Source organism: Pinus tabuliformis, chromosome 6 (genome assembly GCF_031772625.1).
Source record: "Pinus tabuliformis cultivar Carrire ecotype Pingquan chromosome 6, CPIR1, whole genome shotgun sequence".
In the NCBI taxonomy this organism is placed as follows: domain Eukaryota; kingdom Viridiplantae; phylum Streptophyta; class Pinopsida; order Pinales; family Pinaceae; genus Pinus; species Pinus tabuliformis.
The window spans coordinates 281,926,685-281,940,096 of NC_142292.1; the positions used below are offsets into that span (position 1 = coordinate 281,926,685).

General features: G+C 43.2%; 1 protein-coding gene across 4 annotated transcripts in view; it reads left to right on the forward strand.

Moving 5' to 3' along the window:
* The first annotated feature begins 8,894 nt into the window (after positions 1-8,894).
* Positions 8,895-13,412, forward strand: part of LOC149258450 (GATA transcription factor 24-like) — an 89,907-nt gene continuing 85,389 nt past the window's right edge. The window contains exons 1-3 of one of the 4 annotated variants that reach the window (XM_089415382.1): positions 8,895-9,066; positions 9,181-9,314; positions 10,476-11,121. In XM_089415382.1, the coding sequence (XP_089271508.1) occupies positions 10,645-11,121 (477 nt within the window). In that variant the 5' untranslated portion in view covers positions 8,895-9,066; positions 9,181-9,314; positions 10,476-10,644. Of the gene's footprint in view, positions 9,315-10,475; positions 11,122-13,412 lie in introns of all 4 variants that reach the window. The other 3 variants (XM_089415389.1, XM_089415385.1, XM_089415378.1) reach the window with 3 other exon arrangements.

Here is a 13,412-nt window from a genome sequence, read left to right on the forward strand (position 1 = left end):
AGGCACAAAGCTGAAACACCCTAACCCCCTCAACTCTCTTCACAAAAACTGGGCCAACAACAAGAAGCATAACAACACAACGGAGATGACCAGAGCATATGCAATGGATGACGACGATGATAAGAGCACCTGCGGTGATGACGATCGAACCAGACTATAAAAATACAAAAGACAACGACGACAAGGGTTCTTGCTGCCAAGCCCTCAAACTGAACTATCTAAATTGATTAAATATTTAAAAACATCAAATATAATTTCTTTTTAATAAAAATAAATTAATACCTAACACAAAATTAAAAAATTAAAAATTACACATTAAAAAATTAATATATTTTAATATTTAAGAAATTTTAATTTAAGAAATCCCAAATTTAATATAATAAAAAGTTATATTAAAAAAATTACAAGTGTGTTTTTTTTTGTAAGCTGCGGTGGTGCCTTTCTTTTTCTATTTATATAAAATCAAGTTGATCCATATACAACATTTTGGTGGCCTCAACTTGCCCATATGGGAAACCAAGTCTGTTGGCCACCTGAAATTATTATAGGCCATCCAGTAGCAAAAATTAATAAGTCTTTCAATCCACGCTAAGTAAACCTCGCAACAAAAGTCACTAATCATGTTCCAACCTAACATAAAACTATTGAAAAGAAAATGCTATCCTAAAAAATAAACAGACTATAAACTGCATGAATTAATCCTTTCGGTCTTCCACATTTTCAGGTGCTGCCGTCGAGTCCCCCGGTGCTGGAGATAGCTTCTTCAGTTGTTGTTGGATTTCATCCAGCTTGCTGTCCTGCATAATCATTATGATTTGCAGGTTTTTCATATCTTTCTTGATATTTGGCATACCTTGGGTGATTTCTGCCATTTCGCCCGCCACCTGCTCCAGCGCCCTGGCAAGTAAGCGCTTCAACACCCAGTACATGTGCAAGGCTTGCTTGTAGAGTGTCATCCTTCCTCTGGTATGCCCCGGGTCGGGGATGATATCTCCCCATTCCTCCATCTTGGGCTCAGAGTCTTCTTCCATGACATTGTCTTCCATTTCCTGTATGAGCTGACGAATGTCAATGTCTATTCCTTCTTTGTATGCACATGCGGCCTCCTGCACAGTCGTCCTCATGGTTTGCCTGCTACGCCTCTGATATACTGGTGTGGAGGTCGTTGGGTCGTTTCTGCTTGGCTGGCTTTGCCTCCCTCTTCCTCCACGACCCCTTCCTTTGCCCAGGAGAGCCATCTTTCACTCTACAGCTGCCTGTTTACAATGATCAACATCAAAAGTTAGTTTATCAGAAATTACACTTATCCCCAACGCCTGCATATCCTTATCGCTGGGCTTGCCCTCCCCACTCCAGTTTCTCCTGTTGGTCTGGATACTCCCTGGTCTCTCTCCCCTTGGGTTAGACATGGGTGTGCCCTTAGTTGTCCTATCCCCCACCTAGATTGCATGCTTAACTTCCTCAGGCTGCCCCTTTGCCCTGCTCCTACAGTACCCCAGCAAGCCATTGTTTTGGTCCTCGTGCTTCCTTACCATACAAACCTCTGCCTCGTTTGGAACCACCCCTTCCTCTGCATTTCCCATCTTGCCCCCCTCCGCCACCTACTGTGCGTTACAGTGTAAATTGCAGACCCGCTCAGACACCTCCTTCCCTTAGCGATTCCTAGCTCCCCCTCTCCTCCAACATACTATGAATGGCCAAAAGAGATGCAAGAATTAATACTAAGAAAACATACCCGGACTTTGATCCAGGTGGATATTGGTGGCCACCTGCCAAGTCCACCTGGACCCCCACCATTGTCTTTCTCAGCATTTTCAGTTTCCTTAATTGTAGCACAACTTACTATTTTTAGCAGTTTTTCGGGTCCTGAACTTCCGGAGCCGTTTTGAGGCCCTAAACGACGTTTTTTGGGGAATCCAGGAGAAACATGGGTCCATGGAATGGACCGATGTTGCCCGTTCCAACAATGATAGTGCTCGGATAGATCTTTCTAATGAGCTATTGTACGTGTCAAACGGAGATCATGTGCCAAAGTTACAACCCCGGGAAGTTGATGTACCAACTTACCCCCAAACGGGGCCCATAGTTTGGTGTTTCATCTCCTAGGGTTAGGTTTTGGAATGTTAAGGGTTTTTCATTGTTTCTCAACAATAAATAGGCCTTCGAGCCTCATTGTAACACAGTTCAGAGGCATGTAGCCATCACATCTCTTCTCAGAGATAAGCTACCATCGCCCTAGCTGGTTTATTTCCATTTCTGATTGTAAGCATATTTCAATATTTTCCATTAATGAAATGAAGTATTATTTCCGCTGCATCTTTGTGTATATGGTTATCTTTGTAATTTGTTGCGTTCCTGTTTAAATTCGGATCAGTGGTATCAGAGCGGTCTGCTTTTTCTCTGTTTTTCTTTGCATGTCCCCAACAAGGTCGGGATATAAGGAGTTAGGGCTTGAACTGGTTGAACCTTTGCAAGACCAGCCTCGCAAATCCCGACGGCCTCCCATGGCGGACGAGAAGAAAGACGAGGGGGCAGGAGATCCCATTAAAATCTTGCTCGAAGAAGCCCTCGAGCGACAACGGAACGCGATGATGGACAGCTTTGCTCAGATCCTTCAGCGGCTACCCAGAAGCAACGCATCGACTTCCAGCAGCTACTCTGGAAACGCCACACCCTTTAAGGTACAAGTTAATTTTGAAATCCCCATATTCGAGGGTCAGATAGATGCAGATGCCGTAGATAAATGGTTAAATCTGCTAGAGGGTTATTTTTCTGTTCATGAATTTTCGAGTCGGGAAAAGATTGTTTTTGCTCTCCTCAAAGCAGCCCCCCACGTCAAGGACTGGTGGGAAACCTACTGCGAGCAGAAGGATGAGAGTACTGGCTCACTATTTTCAGCCGCACCCACCTGGGATTCGTTCCGGGATGCCATCAAGGAGCAGTACTACCCTGTCGGGAGCTATGAGGATGAATACATAAAGTGGACCACGCTGCGGCAGGGAAGGGACCAAGACGTGCCGGAGTTCACCAATCTTTTCCATACCCTTCGCACAAAGTTGGGTATCAAGGATTCGGAGCAACATTTGATACTCAAATACCGTGGCTGCCTGCACAAGTACATCCAGGAAGAAATACAATTCCTAAACATCCCCTCGCTCGGCGCAGCATACCGGTATGTCGTCAAGGTCGAGCAGAAGTTTAAACAAAAGAAGCGAGACTTTGGATCTGCGAATCCAAAGCAGGGGAAAGGTGCCCCTAAACCACAGAACAAAGGACAAAGCCAAGGCGGGACAACCCAAGACAACCAGCCGAAGCTGCAAGCAAAGAACAGCGCCGCGAAGCCGAGAAAGGACACTGGAAAATGGTGCGAGTTCCATAAGAGCTCCACTCACAACACAAGTGAGTGTCGGGCCAAGCAGTCACTGGTGGCTGAGCTAAAGGTTTCAGAATCAGATGCATGTTCCGACTCTGAGTCAGAACCCGATAAGGGGTATGAAAAAGGGAAGCAGATCATTGATGCAGACCCCAGCGCCACTGTTGCTACCGCAAAGATCCAGAGGAGGAGGAGCGTCTCTTCCACTCCCAGATGTGGGTAAAGGGCTCCCCAATACAATTCATTGTTGATAGCGGGAGTCAAAAGAACCTCATTTCGGCAGAGGTCGTGAAGCGGTTGGGCTTACCGACCACAGCACATCCACAACCATACACCATTGGGTGGCTTCACCAAGGACGAGATCTTCGCGTGAGCCAGCAGTGTCGCCTTCCATACAACATCAAGCCCTTCACGGATGAGGTATTGTGTGACATTGCTCCCCTTGAAGTTTGTGATGTATTACTAGGACAACCATACTTGTGGAAGCAACATGCTGTGTATGAATCAAGGCCCCGTGCTGTTATTATTACATTGGGAAATAAGTTGTTCAGGATACCAGAGGTAGCACCACCTGCCGCCCTCTCTTTGATTACTGCAAAACAATGCAGTAAGATTATTTCCAAAACCAGGAAATTTGTTTTCCTGATGATACGCCCTCAAGGAAAGAAGAAGACAGTGGCCACGGCCTCCAAACGGGGCCCCTCTGCACGACAACTACAAATGGACAAGATTGTGGAGGAGTACGAGGACATCTTCACCTCCCCGGTAGGGGTTCCTCTGCACTGTCAAGTCAAGCACTCCATCGATCTGACCCCAGGTGCGCCGCTACCCAATGGACCAATTTATCGGCGCTCCGTTCTGGAGAACGATGAAATCAAGAGGCAGATTCAGGAGCTCCTGCAGAAAGGTCACATCCGTCCGAGTTCATCGCCCTGTGGGAGCCCGATCGTGTTGGTACAGAAGAAGGATGGGACGTGGAGACTCTGTATTGACTATCGGGCGCTGAACAAGATCACTGTCCGTAATAGGTACCCGATCCTGCGGATTGATGACCTCCTAGACCAACTAAAGGGGGCGAAATATTTCAGCAAGATCGACCTGAAGTCGGGATATCACCAGGTACCAATCGAACCCTCCGATGTGTGGAAGATTGCCTTCAAATCCAAGGAGGGCCTCTTCGAATGGTTGGTCATGCCTTTCGGATTGACGAATGCTCCTGCAACCTTTATGAGGCTAATGGATGACATCTTGCGGCCATTCACCAACTCCTTTGTAGTAGTATACTTGGATGACATTCTGATCTTCAGCCAAAGTTGGGAAGAGCACCTCCACCACATCCGACAGGTTCTCCAAACACTGCGGCAACACAAGCTATGTGCCAATTTGGAGAAATGCACTTTTGGCATGACCCAGGTTCAGTATCTGGGATACATCATTGATGAACAGGGGGTGCATGTCGATCCAGCCAAGATCCAAGTCATTCGGGATTGGCCCTCTCCAACCACTCTAACAGAGCTCCGCAACTTTCTAGGTCTTGCCAACTTCTACCGCAGGTTTGTGTTGGGGTTTTCTCATATTTCTTGGCCCTTGAGTCAAGTCACCAAGGGCGGGGCGAAAGCAAAATTCTTTTGGTCTGAATCTCAACAGAAGGCATTCAGGGAGTTGAAGGATCGCCTCTGCACGGCACCAGTGCTCGCGTTACCAGATTTACAACAACCATTTGAGGTCGAGACAGATGCCTCTGACTATGCTATTGGGGCAGTCCTTACTCAACATGGACATCCAGTGGCATATCACAGTGAAACACTTTCAGACACAGTCCGGAAGTACCCCACTTATGATAAAGAGATGTATTCCATTGTACAGGCCTGCCGACAATGGAAGCATTACATATTGGGGAAGGAAACGGTCATCCACACAGACCACCGACCTCTACAGTTCATACAGACCCAAGGGAAATTGCAGAATGATCGCCATCAGAAGTGGTCTACATACCTGCAACAGTTTCACTTGAATATCAAGTATAAAAAGGGCAGCACCAATAATGTTGTAGATTGCCTCAGTCGACCACCGATCATGGCGCTAACCACCGTGCTCAACTCTTGTGGGCACGAGACTACTGATTGGCCACTTCTCTACAAAAGCGACCCAGAATTCGGCCACACATACCAGACACTCTTGGAGGGTCGACAGGTTGCAGATTTTCACCTCCAGGATGCCCTATTATGCCACCTCGGTCACCTTTGTGTTCCTTCAAGCGAGCGTGCCAAGATGATTTGGGAAGCACACTACAGTCGGGCTGTTGGGCATTTCGGGGTCGAGAAAACAGTGGCAGTACTACAAAATTATTTCTATTGGCCGAATCTTCGACAAGATGTTGGGAAGTACATCCGATCATGTACTGCCTGTGCCATTGCCAAACCGGCCATTAAGAAGCACGACCTCTATACCCCGTTGCCTACCCCTAGTCGAACTTGGGAATCCATCTCCATGGATTACATGTCAGGCCTTCCTTCCACTAAGCATGGAAATGACTGTGTTTTTGTGGTCGTTGACAGGTTCTCGAAGATGGCCATTATGGTGGCCTGCAAGAAGAATATCACAGCAGAAGCCACTGCTAAACTCTTATTTGAACGAGTGTGGGTGCACTTTGGGATCCCACAGTCTATCATCTCAGATCGGGACAGTCGGTTTCTCAGCACATTTTGGTCCAGTCTCTGGTCAATGCTCGACACCAAACTCACGAAGTCCACAGCCTTCCATCCTCAAACTGATGGCCAGACAGAGGTTGTCAATAGGATGATTGTGCACATTCTGCGCATGTATAACTCAAAGCATCCACGCACATGGGACGAGAGCCTCCCCTATGTTCAGCACAGCTACAACCGAGCTCTTCACAGCTCCACTGGCCATAGCCCTTTTCAGGTGGGTTTGGGATTCCAGCCACTATGCCCCATTGATGTGGCCATGCCACTTGCAGCTACTCACATGAATTCAGCTCATGTCCAGTCCGAAACAGATAAGGCCACCAGCTTCATTGAGCGCATCCAACATATTCGCCAGCAGGTCCATGACATTCTTGAGAAATCAAATGCCAAGTACAAGCAGCGACATGATCAACATCGGGTGCCACACAAGTTTCAGGCGGGCGACAAAGTCTGGTTGCATTTGCAAAAGGAACGCCTTACTGGAGCCTATCGGAAATTGAGACCACTCCGATATGGTCCTTACACCATTACTAAGGCTATGGGAGACAATGCATTTGAGCTCAGCATTCCCCCATTCCTTGGCCTGCACCCAGTGTTCAATGTGGACCGCCTTCGGCCATACTTTCCACCATTGCTAGACACATCCGACATTGCAGAACAGCTCAAACCCACAGAATTAAATCCAGATTGCATGGAACAAGCTGCAACTGATCGGATCATGGACACACAGATCAAGAACACTCGCCAACAGAATATCCAACTGTATCGAGTTGTCAAAGCAGGCCAACTCCTTCAGCAGGGCAAGTGGCTCACCAGGGAACAAGTTCAGCAGGAGTTTCCTCATCTCATGGAGGAACTCAACGCAATGGGGACCATTGCTTCCTAAGGGGGGAGGAATGATCAAGGTGGATATTGGTGGCCACCTGCCAAGTCCACCTGGACCCCCACCATTGTCTTTCTCAGCATTTTCAGTTTCCTTAATTGTAGCACAACTTACTATTTTTAGCAGTTTTTCGGGTCCTGAACTTCCGGAGCCGTTTTGATAGATCTTTCTAATGAGCTATTGTACGTGTCAAACGGAGATCATGTGCCAAAGTTACGACCCCGGGAAGTTGATGTACCAACTTACCCCCAAACGGGGCCCATAGTTTGGCGTTTCATCTCCTAGGGTTAGGTTTTGGAATGTTAAGGGTTTTTCATTGTTTCTCAACAATAAATAGGCCTTCGAGCCTCATTGTAACACAGTTCAGAGGCATGTAGCCATCACATCTCTTCTCAGAGATAAGCTACCATCGCCCTAGCTGGTTTATTTCCATTTCTGATTGTAAGCATATTTCAGTATTTTCCATTAATGAAATGAAGTATTATTTCCGCTGCATCTTTGTGTATATGGTTATCTCTGTAATTTGTTGCGTTCCTGTTTAATTCGGATCAGACTTTCACTCGACCGCTGAAGAATCCGACTCCCGCTCAGCTCCGTTCTCCACCTTCCTTCGCTGCACACTAATCTCTCTTCCCCCCTTAGCCACCCTCATTAACCCTTTCCCACCTGTCCTGCGTCCCATCCCACTTCCACCGCCATTTCCTCCTTCCTCTTCCCCCACTCTCCTGTCACCTCGATGCCTCGGAATTCCCTCAGGCATGTAGGATGCCACCGCGTCCCTTTGAATTATTATGAGGGCAGTTGGTGGCCGGCCTGGCCAACCTCTCCCCTGTGCTGTCATTCTGGTCATACTCTCCACTTCCCTCACCCCGATCGGGGGTACAAGTGTGTTTTAATTTAAACAACATAAAAATAATTTAAATAAAAGAAATCTCAAATTTAATATAATAAAAGTTATATTAAAAAATCACAAAAGAGTTTTAAGTTAAACCACATAAAAATAATTTAAATAAAATAAAAAGTTATATTAAAAAATCACAAGTGAGTTTTAATTTAAACCACATAAAAATAATTTAAATAAAATATTATTTGTAAAGATAATGGATTTTGTGATTTCTTAATGGTGAAGTGCTTTACGAATTGACACTCAATTAATCAAATTAATTTTTATAATTATTTCTTTTATTTGTCAATTTAACAGTTAAGTGGGGATTTGAACCTTAAGTCTCATTGTTTACATAATACTTCATAACAATAATCAATTAATTAAATTACCTATATAAACTAGATATAAAGTAATTTAAAATTTCCCAAAAAAATGTATTAAATTAATCCAATTTAAAATGAATTAAAAATAGTTTAATAATTTTGATATAAAAAAATATTATATAATTTTCAAGTTAACATATTCATTAAAAAATATAAGATAAAACATTAATGAATAATATATATATATATATATATTTTTGATTTTGTTTGCATTAACTATTAAAATAAACAATGTTAATTATTTTTTAAACATATTATTTTTTTGTTTATCAAGTTGTGTGTGATCTTCCAGGTTTGCTTTTTGGTTTGAGGAGTCTTAATCCATGGGCATCTAAGTTGTCAAAGTTACTCGGAACTTGACTAGCTTACTGAGTTTTTTAGCATGCATCTAAGCCGTCAAAGTCACTCGAAGATTCGCTGACGGGGTTTTTTTAGCATGTCTCCTCCCCTAACACAGGTGCAACTACCTAGCGAAGGTTGATTCTGGGTGTTTAGGTAAGGAAGCCATCCTCAACCAATTGTGCCACTAAGACTTAATTATTTTTTAAAAATATTTAATATTAAAACCTATTTTTTTTTGAATAACCATACAAATAATTAAAAAAATAAAAGTAAAATCATTTTATTAAGAAACCATATAAAAGTTGGACTGGCCATTCTAATTTACAACAATGGCAATGCTCAGCGATGCCCCTGCCAAAAGTCGAGTAGCTTTACTCTTTTTCTGTGTATTTTCGTAAGGCCAGTGATTAATACAGAGATTATACGCGTGATCACACGATTGGAGCACGAAGCTATTCGACATCCACAAAAATCGAAATGCTTAAATAAAGGTAATGAAGTTTCTATCCGAAGCCATATTCATAGCTTGGGGGAATGGTTAGTGAAGCAAAATCCTGCAGATCGTCATCAGAGAAAGGCTTAACGAGATCTTCTTCCAATGCCAGGTGTAAATCGGAATCCTCTTGAAACTGGAAACCAGAAGTTTGAGTGCTGTAGAGCCTCTATTCAATTTGGGATTCACCATTCTCTCTCATTGCTGACCTAAATTTGCCCAATATTTAAATGGTCTGATTACCAGGTAATTGAAAGGGTAAAAACACCCAAATTCATTCTCTGCCATTGCCCATTTTGTTAGACTGTAGACTTAAGCTCCAACTTGAAATTCGACATTAACTCATCCATGCAAAATTTGACATCGCTGCCATCTGTTTTAGTCTTACCTTCTTAATGTTTCACAGATTCCATTTTCTTACCATTTTCGTGGGTTCCCGCATGGATTGGACTCCAGCGCATGCTAAAATTTATATAAGTGTTGGAGCGGGCTTTTTAAATTTATTTAATGGGTTTTTCATGACTTGGGTTAAGGAAATTTGAAATCGATTTTGTTGGTCGTTAAGAATGAATTTAAATTTGACATTTGACTGACATGGGCTTATTCGATTTATTTATTTTTTTCTGCTTCCTCCATCTGTTGATCTTCTGGAAAACATATCTGGATGATTTGCTATTTTGGACTGGTAGGGTATCTAGAACATTAGGGATATTAGAATATTTCTCCGGAAAATAATAATTAGGTTAAAATAAATTTAAGAACTGTTTTGTTTGGTCAAGCTCTTTTGACCGGAGAGGGATGGCGGAACTCCATAGAAGACCCGCTTTTTAAGTAGCCGTAACTGAGGGGATGCTATTCACTCAATATTCGAAGTCACCCAGGACTTGCAACTGGGTTAGCACAGAGATCACCATTAACAGCACCTCCACATTAGTACAAAGCCAGTGATTAATGCATTAACATGGCCCCACGCCTTGGGAGATTTGGTCAACCACATTATTGCTAAGGACTGCAACTGGATTAGCACAGGGACCACCATTAACAGCACCTCCACATTAGTACAAAGCCAGTTACTAATCCATTAACACGGCCTCAGGCCTTGGAAAGATTTGATCAACCACATTATTACGGGGAGCATTTCTGCCAAGTTTTGAACCAGGGTCATTATCATGGCAAGCACTACATAACTCGCTAACGAGACCACAACCACGCCCACGGCTTGATGGACACGATTTTTGTAGCTTTTAGAAGAATTAGGACTTCTATATTGTATATAATCGTAAATTTTACTCTGGACGTTCTCTCTGGTTTTCTGTTCCTATTATCGTCATTGAATCTACGCTTAAAAATACTTGCGTCAAATTTGCATGGTAATAACAATGTAAAAGGAATTTTGTTTTGTTACAGGCCAAATGCATAAACCCAAAGATATTTGTGAACTACCACAGCCACTATTTTGAAATTAACTTGTACACTGCATTTTCTCTGGAAGCTATGACTTGCACCTTCAGCCGCCATTAACAGATGCAACTTACTAGATTATTCTAGCTGAACTGTGCATAGCTATGCGAGAAACATGTCGGATACAGACAATCTTGATCCAGAGTCTCGAGTTATTCATAACAACCACCAGCATCATAGTTTCTATCCTGATCGGCAAGCGCCGATCCATGCTGTTAATGCACATGCTCATGTAGCTGCACACCATGCCCCTATGCATGGGATACTGATGCAAGGCCAAAATGAGGGAGATCCTCACAGACATCAAGGAGCCCAATTTCAAGGAGTAGATAGTGGGCATATGCATATACATTACATGCACAGTGATGAGCATGGACATCCATTGCACCATAGCAATGACAATGGTGCTGGAGAAGAACAGGATGAAGGAGATGGAGACAATAATTGCATGGAGGAAGCAGATGTTCAATCAGATGGCGACAATCTCGCAGAACCCCAGTCGGTTGTCCCTGTCCGCAGTCAGGGAACAAATCAACTTACACTCTCATATCAAGGCGAGGTCTATGTCTTTGATATGGTGGCACCAGAGAAGGTAATTTTTCAGCTTTTGGCTTTGAATTTCGACTGCAGTACTTATAAACACTGGGAACACTATGCTTATGCATTCAAATAATAATTTGTATTATGATCAATTCTATTGAGCCAAAATATAAATGTGTTGGCAAATAGCTGAAATCTGAAACTAGTTAGATTATTATGTACTGCATGATTTGCTTATTTGATATTTAGCCACTGTTTACAATTTTATTGTAATTTCAAGTTTACAGTGTTTGCATTTTTTTCCCTGGAAGAAAACCGTAATTTTCATTCATTGTAAAAATGATCCAAAATTACATTCTGAAGATACACACAGGGTGTATTTGTGCTGTTTTGAGCATCTGTTCTATGAGCTTTTAGAGCTTCTTCACATAAAAGCCATTCAAAGTTTCAAAAAACAGTGACTGTTAGAGAAATAGTTCTAGACATCATATCAGAAAAAGGATAGCAGATCGTACTGTGTAAACAGAACAGCCTAGATATAACAAGTCTGTGATGATGAGCAGATATACAGAGTGACAAAAAAGATGTACAAGTCAGTCCTGCCTTTCCAGGGGTCCCTGAAAGGCCTGTGAAAATACTCATAGCTGCTGTCCTCACACTGCTCCAGTACCTGCCACAAATCTTTTCCAAATTTATACCTTCTTTTAATAGGTGGTCTGCAGTCTGGTTGCGTTCCCTGTATATGTGAGAAAATGAGATGTAAGTGAAACTGTCTTTAATCCTTAATATGTCATCAGCAAGAGGAGCAAGAAGATTTCTACACACTTGAGTTCTGTTAACCCAGCTAATAATCAACATCAAGTCCCCATAAACCTGTAATCGAGCACATCCTTTTTCCATAGAAAAAAGTAATAAATGTTTGCATGCAAGAAGTTCTGCCTGGTTGTTTGTCCCCGACCAAACCCCATTTTGACATGCAAAGTATGAGATTCAGATAAGAAAAGTACGAATCCTCCTCCTCTCCTTTGACCCTGATCACATGAAGCTCCATCAAAATAAGCCCATGGCTGTGATCAATTAGGAAATTCTTCACCAATAACTCTTGTAGGAGCAGAACCTTTTTCCTGAGGAAAGTGACTGAGGATAGCAAGGGCTTCGGTCACTACATGATCAAGAGATGATGGTTGGTCCTGGAATATAGCGTTGTTTTGTGCCAGCTACACCCCCCAGCAAATGATCAAAGGGAGTGCCTTATAAGGACACAAACTGAGATTTGAAAGCCACCTTCTCCAAGATTCTTCCATAGCTGATCCTTCCCACTGTCCTAGCTGGCTTACAGTTGCTCGGCATACTGGTCAGATTTGTTTGATGAAAGGGCATTCCTGGAAAACGTGAATAATCGTTTCATCACTGTTTTTGCACAAGGGGCACCAATCAGGCCCAATCACATACCTTCTTTGAAGCACATCTCAGGTTGGGATCTTTCTTTAGGCACCACATAAAAAGTTCTGCCTTGGCTGGGCACTTAGATCTCCAAAGCATTTTCCTCCATCACTTTAACTCTGCGGGGACTCGAACTTCAATCAGTGTGATGTATCCAAGCTTGGGGACATATTCACCAAAAGGAGAGGAACTCCAGATAAGCTTGTCCTCTCTGTCAGTTAGTCTAATATGATTAGCATTCAGAGCATTTACATATGCATTCCATGACTTATGAAAAGCTGCTTCTAATCCCAGCTCCCCAGCAGTCATCCATCCTTGTCTACAAATGGTAGTTTTGGCTGGGCTGCCGATGTGTGCAAGTTTAGAGAGTCCCCTGTCATGAAGAGAGTCAATGAGTGGTTGGGGCAGAACATGATTTTGCCCACTACCTGGCCAAGGATCAAGTCCTATCCTCACTCTGTTGCCATTGCCAACCTTCCAGGCCAGACTATTGCTGATGAGACTGAAAGTATTTAAAACAGCTCTCCAAACAACAGATATTTTTGACGGAGGTTTGCTATCCCTCCTAATCCAATCTTCCAGCAAGCTTGGTGCTATATATTTTTGAATGACGACAAATGTCCAGAGACACAGCGTTGAGATAAGTCTCTAGCCACATTTTGCAGCCAATGCTTTGGAAAACAAATAAATGTTCTTCAGACCCCATCCACTCCAGACGTTTAGGCAAAACTATTTCGTCCCATTTAATCCGGGGGAGAACCCTTTTCTCCTGCCTACCAGACTATAAAAAATTGCTGTAGATTCTTCTGATTTTCTCTAGGATACCCTTTGGTATCCATGTAAGCGACATCCAGTATATTGGAATGGCTTCCAGTACTGATTTAATGAGTACTAACCTTC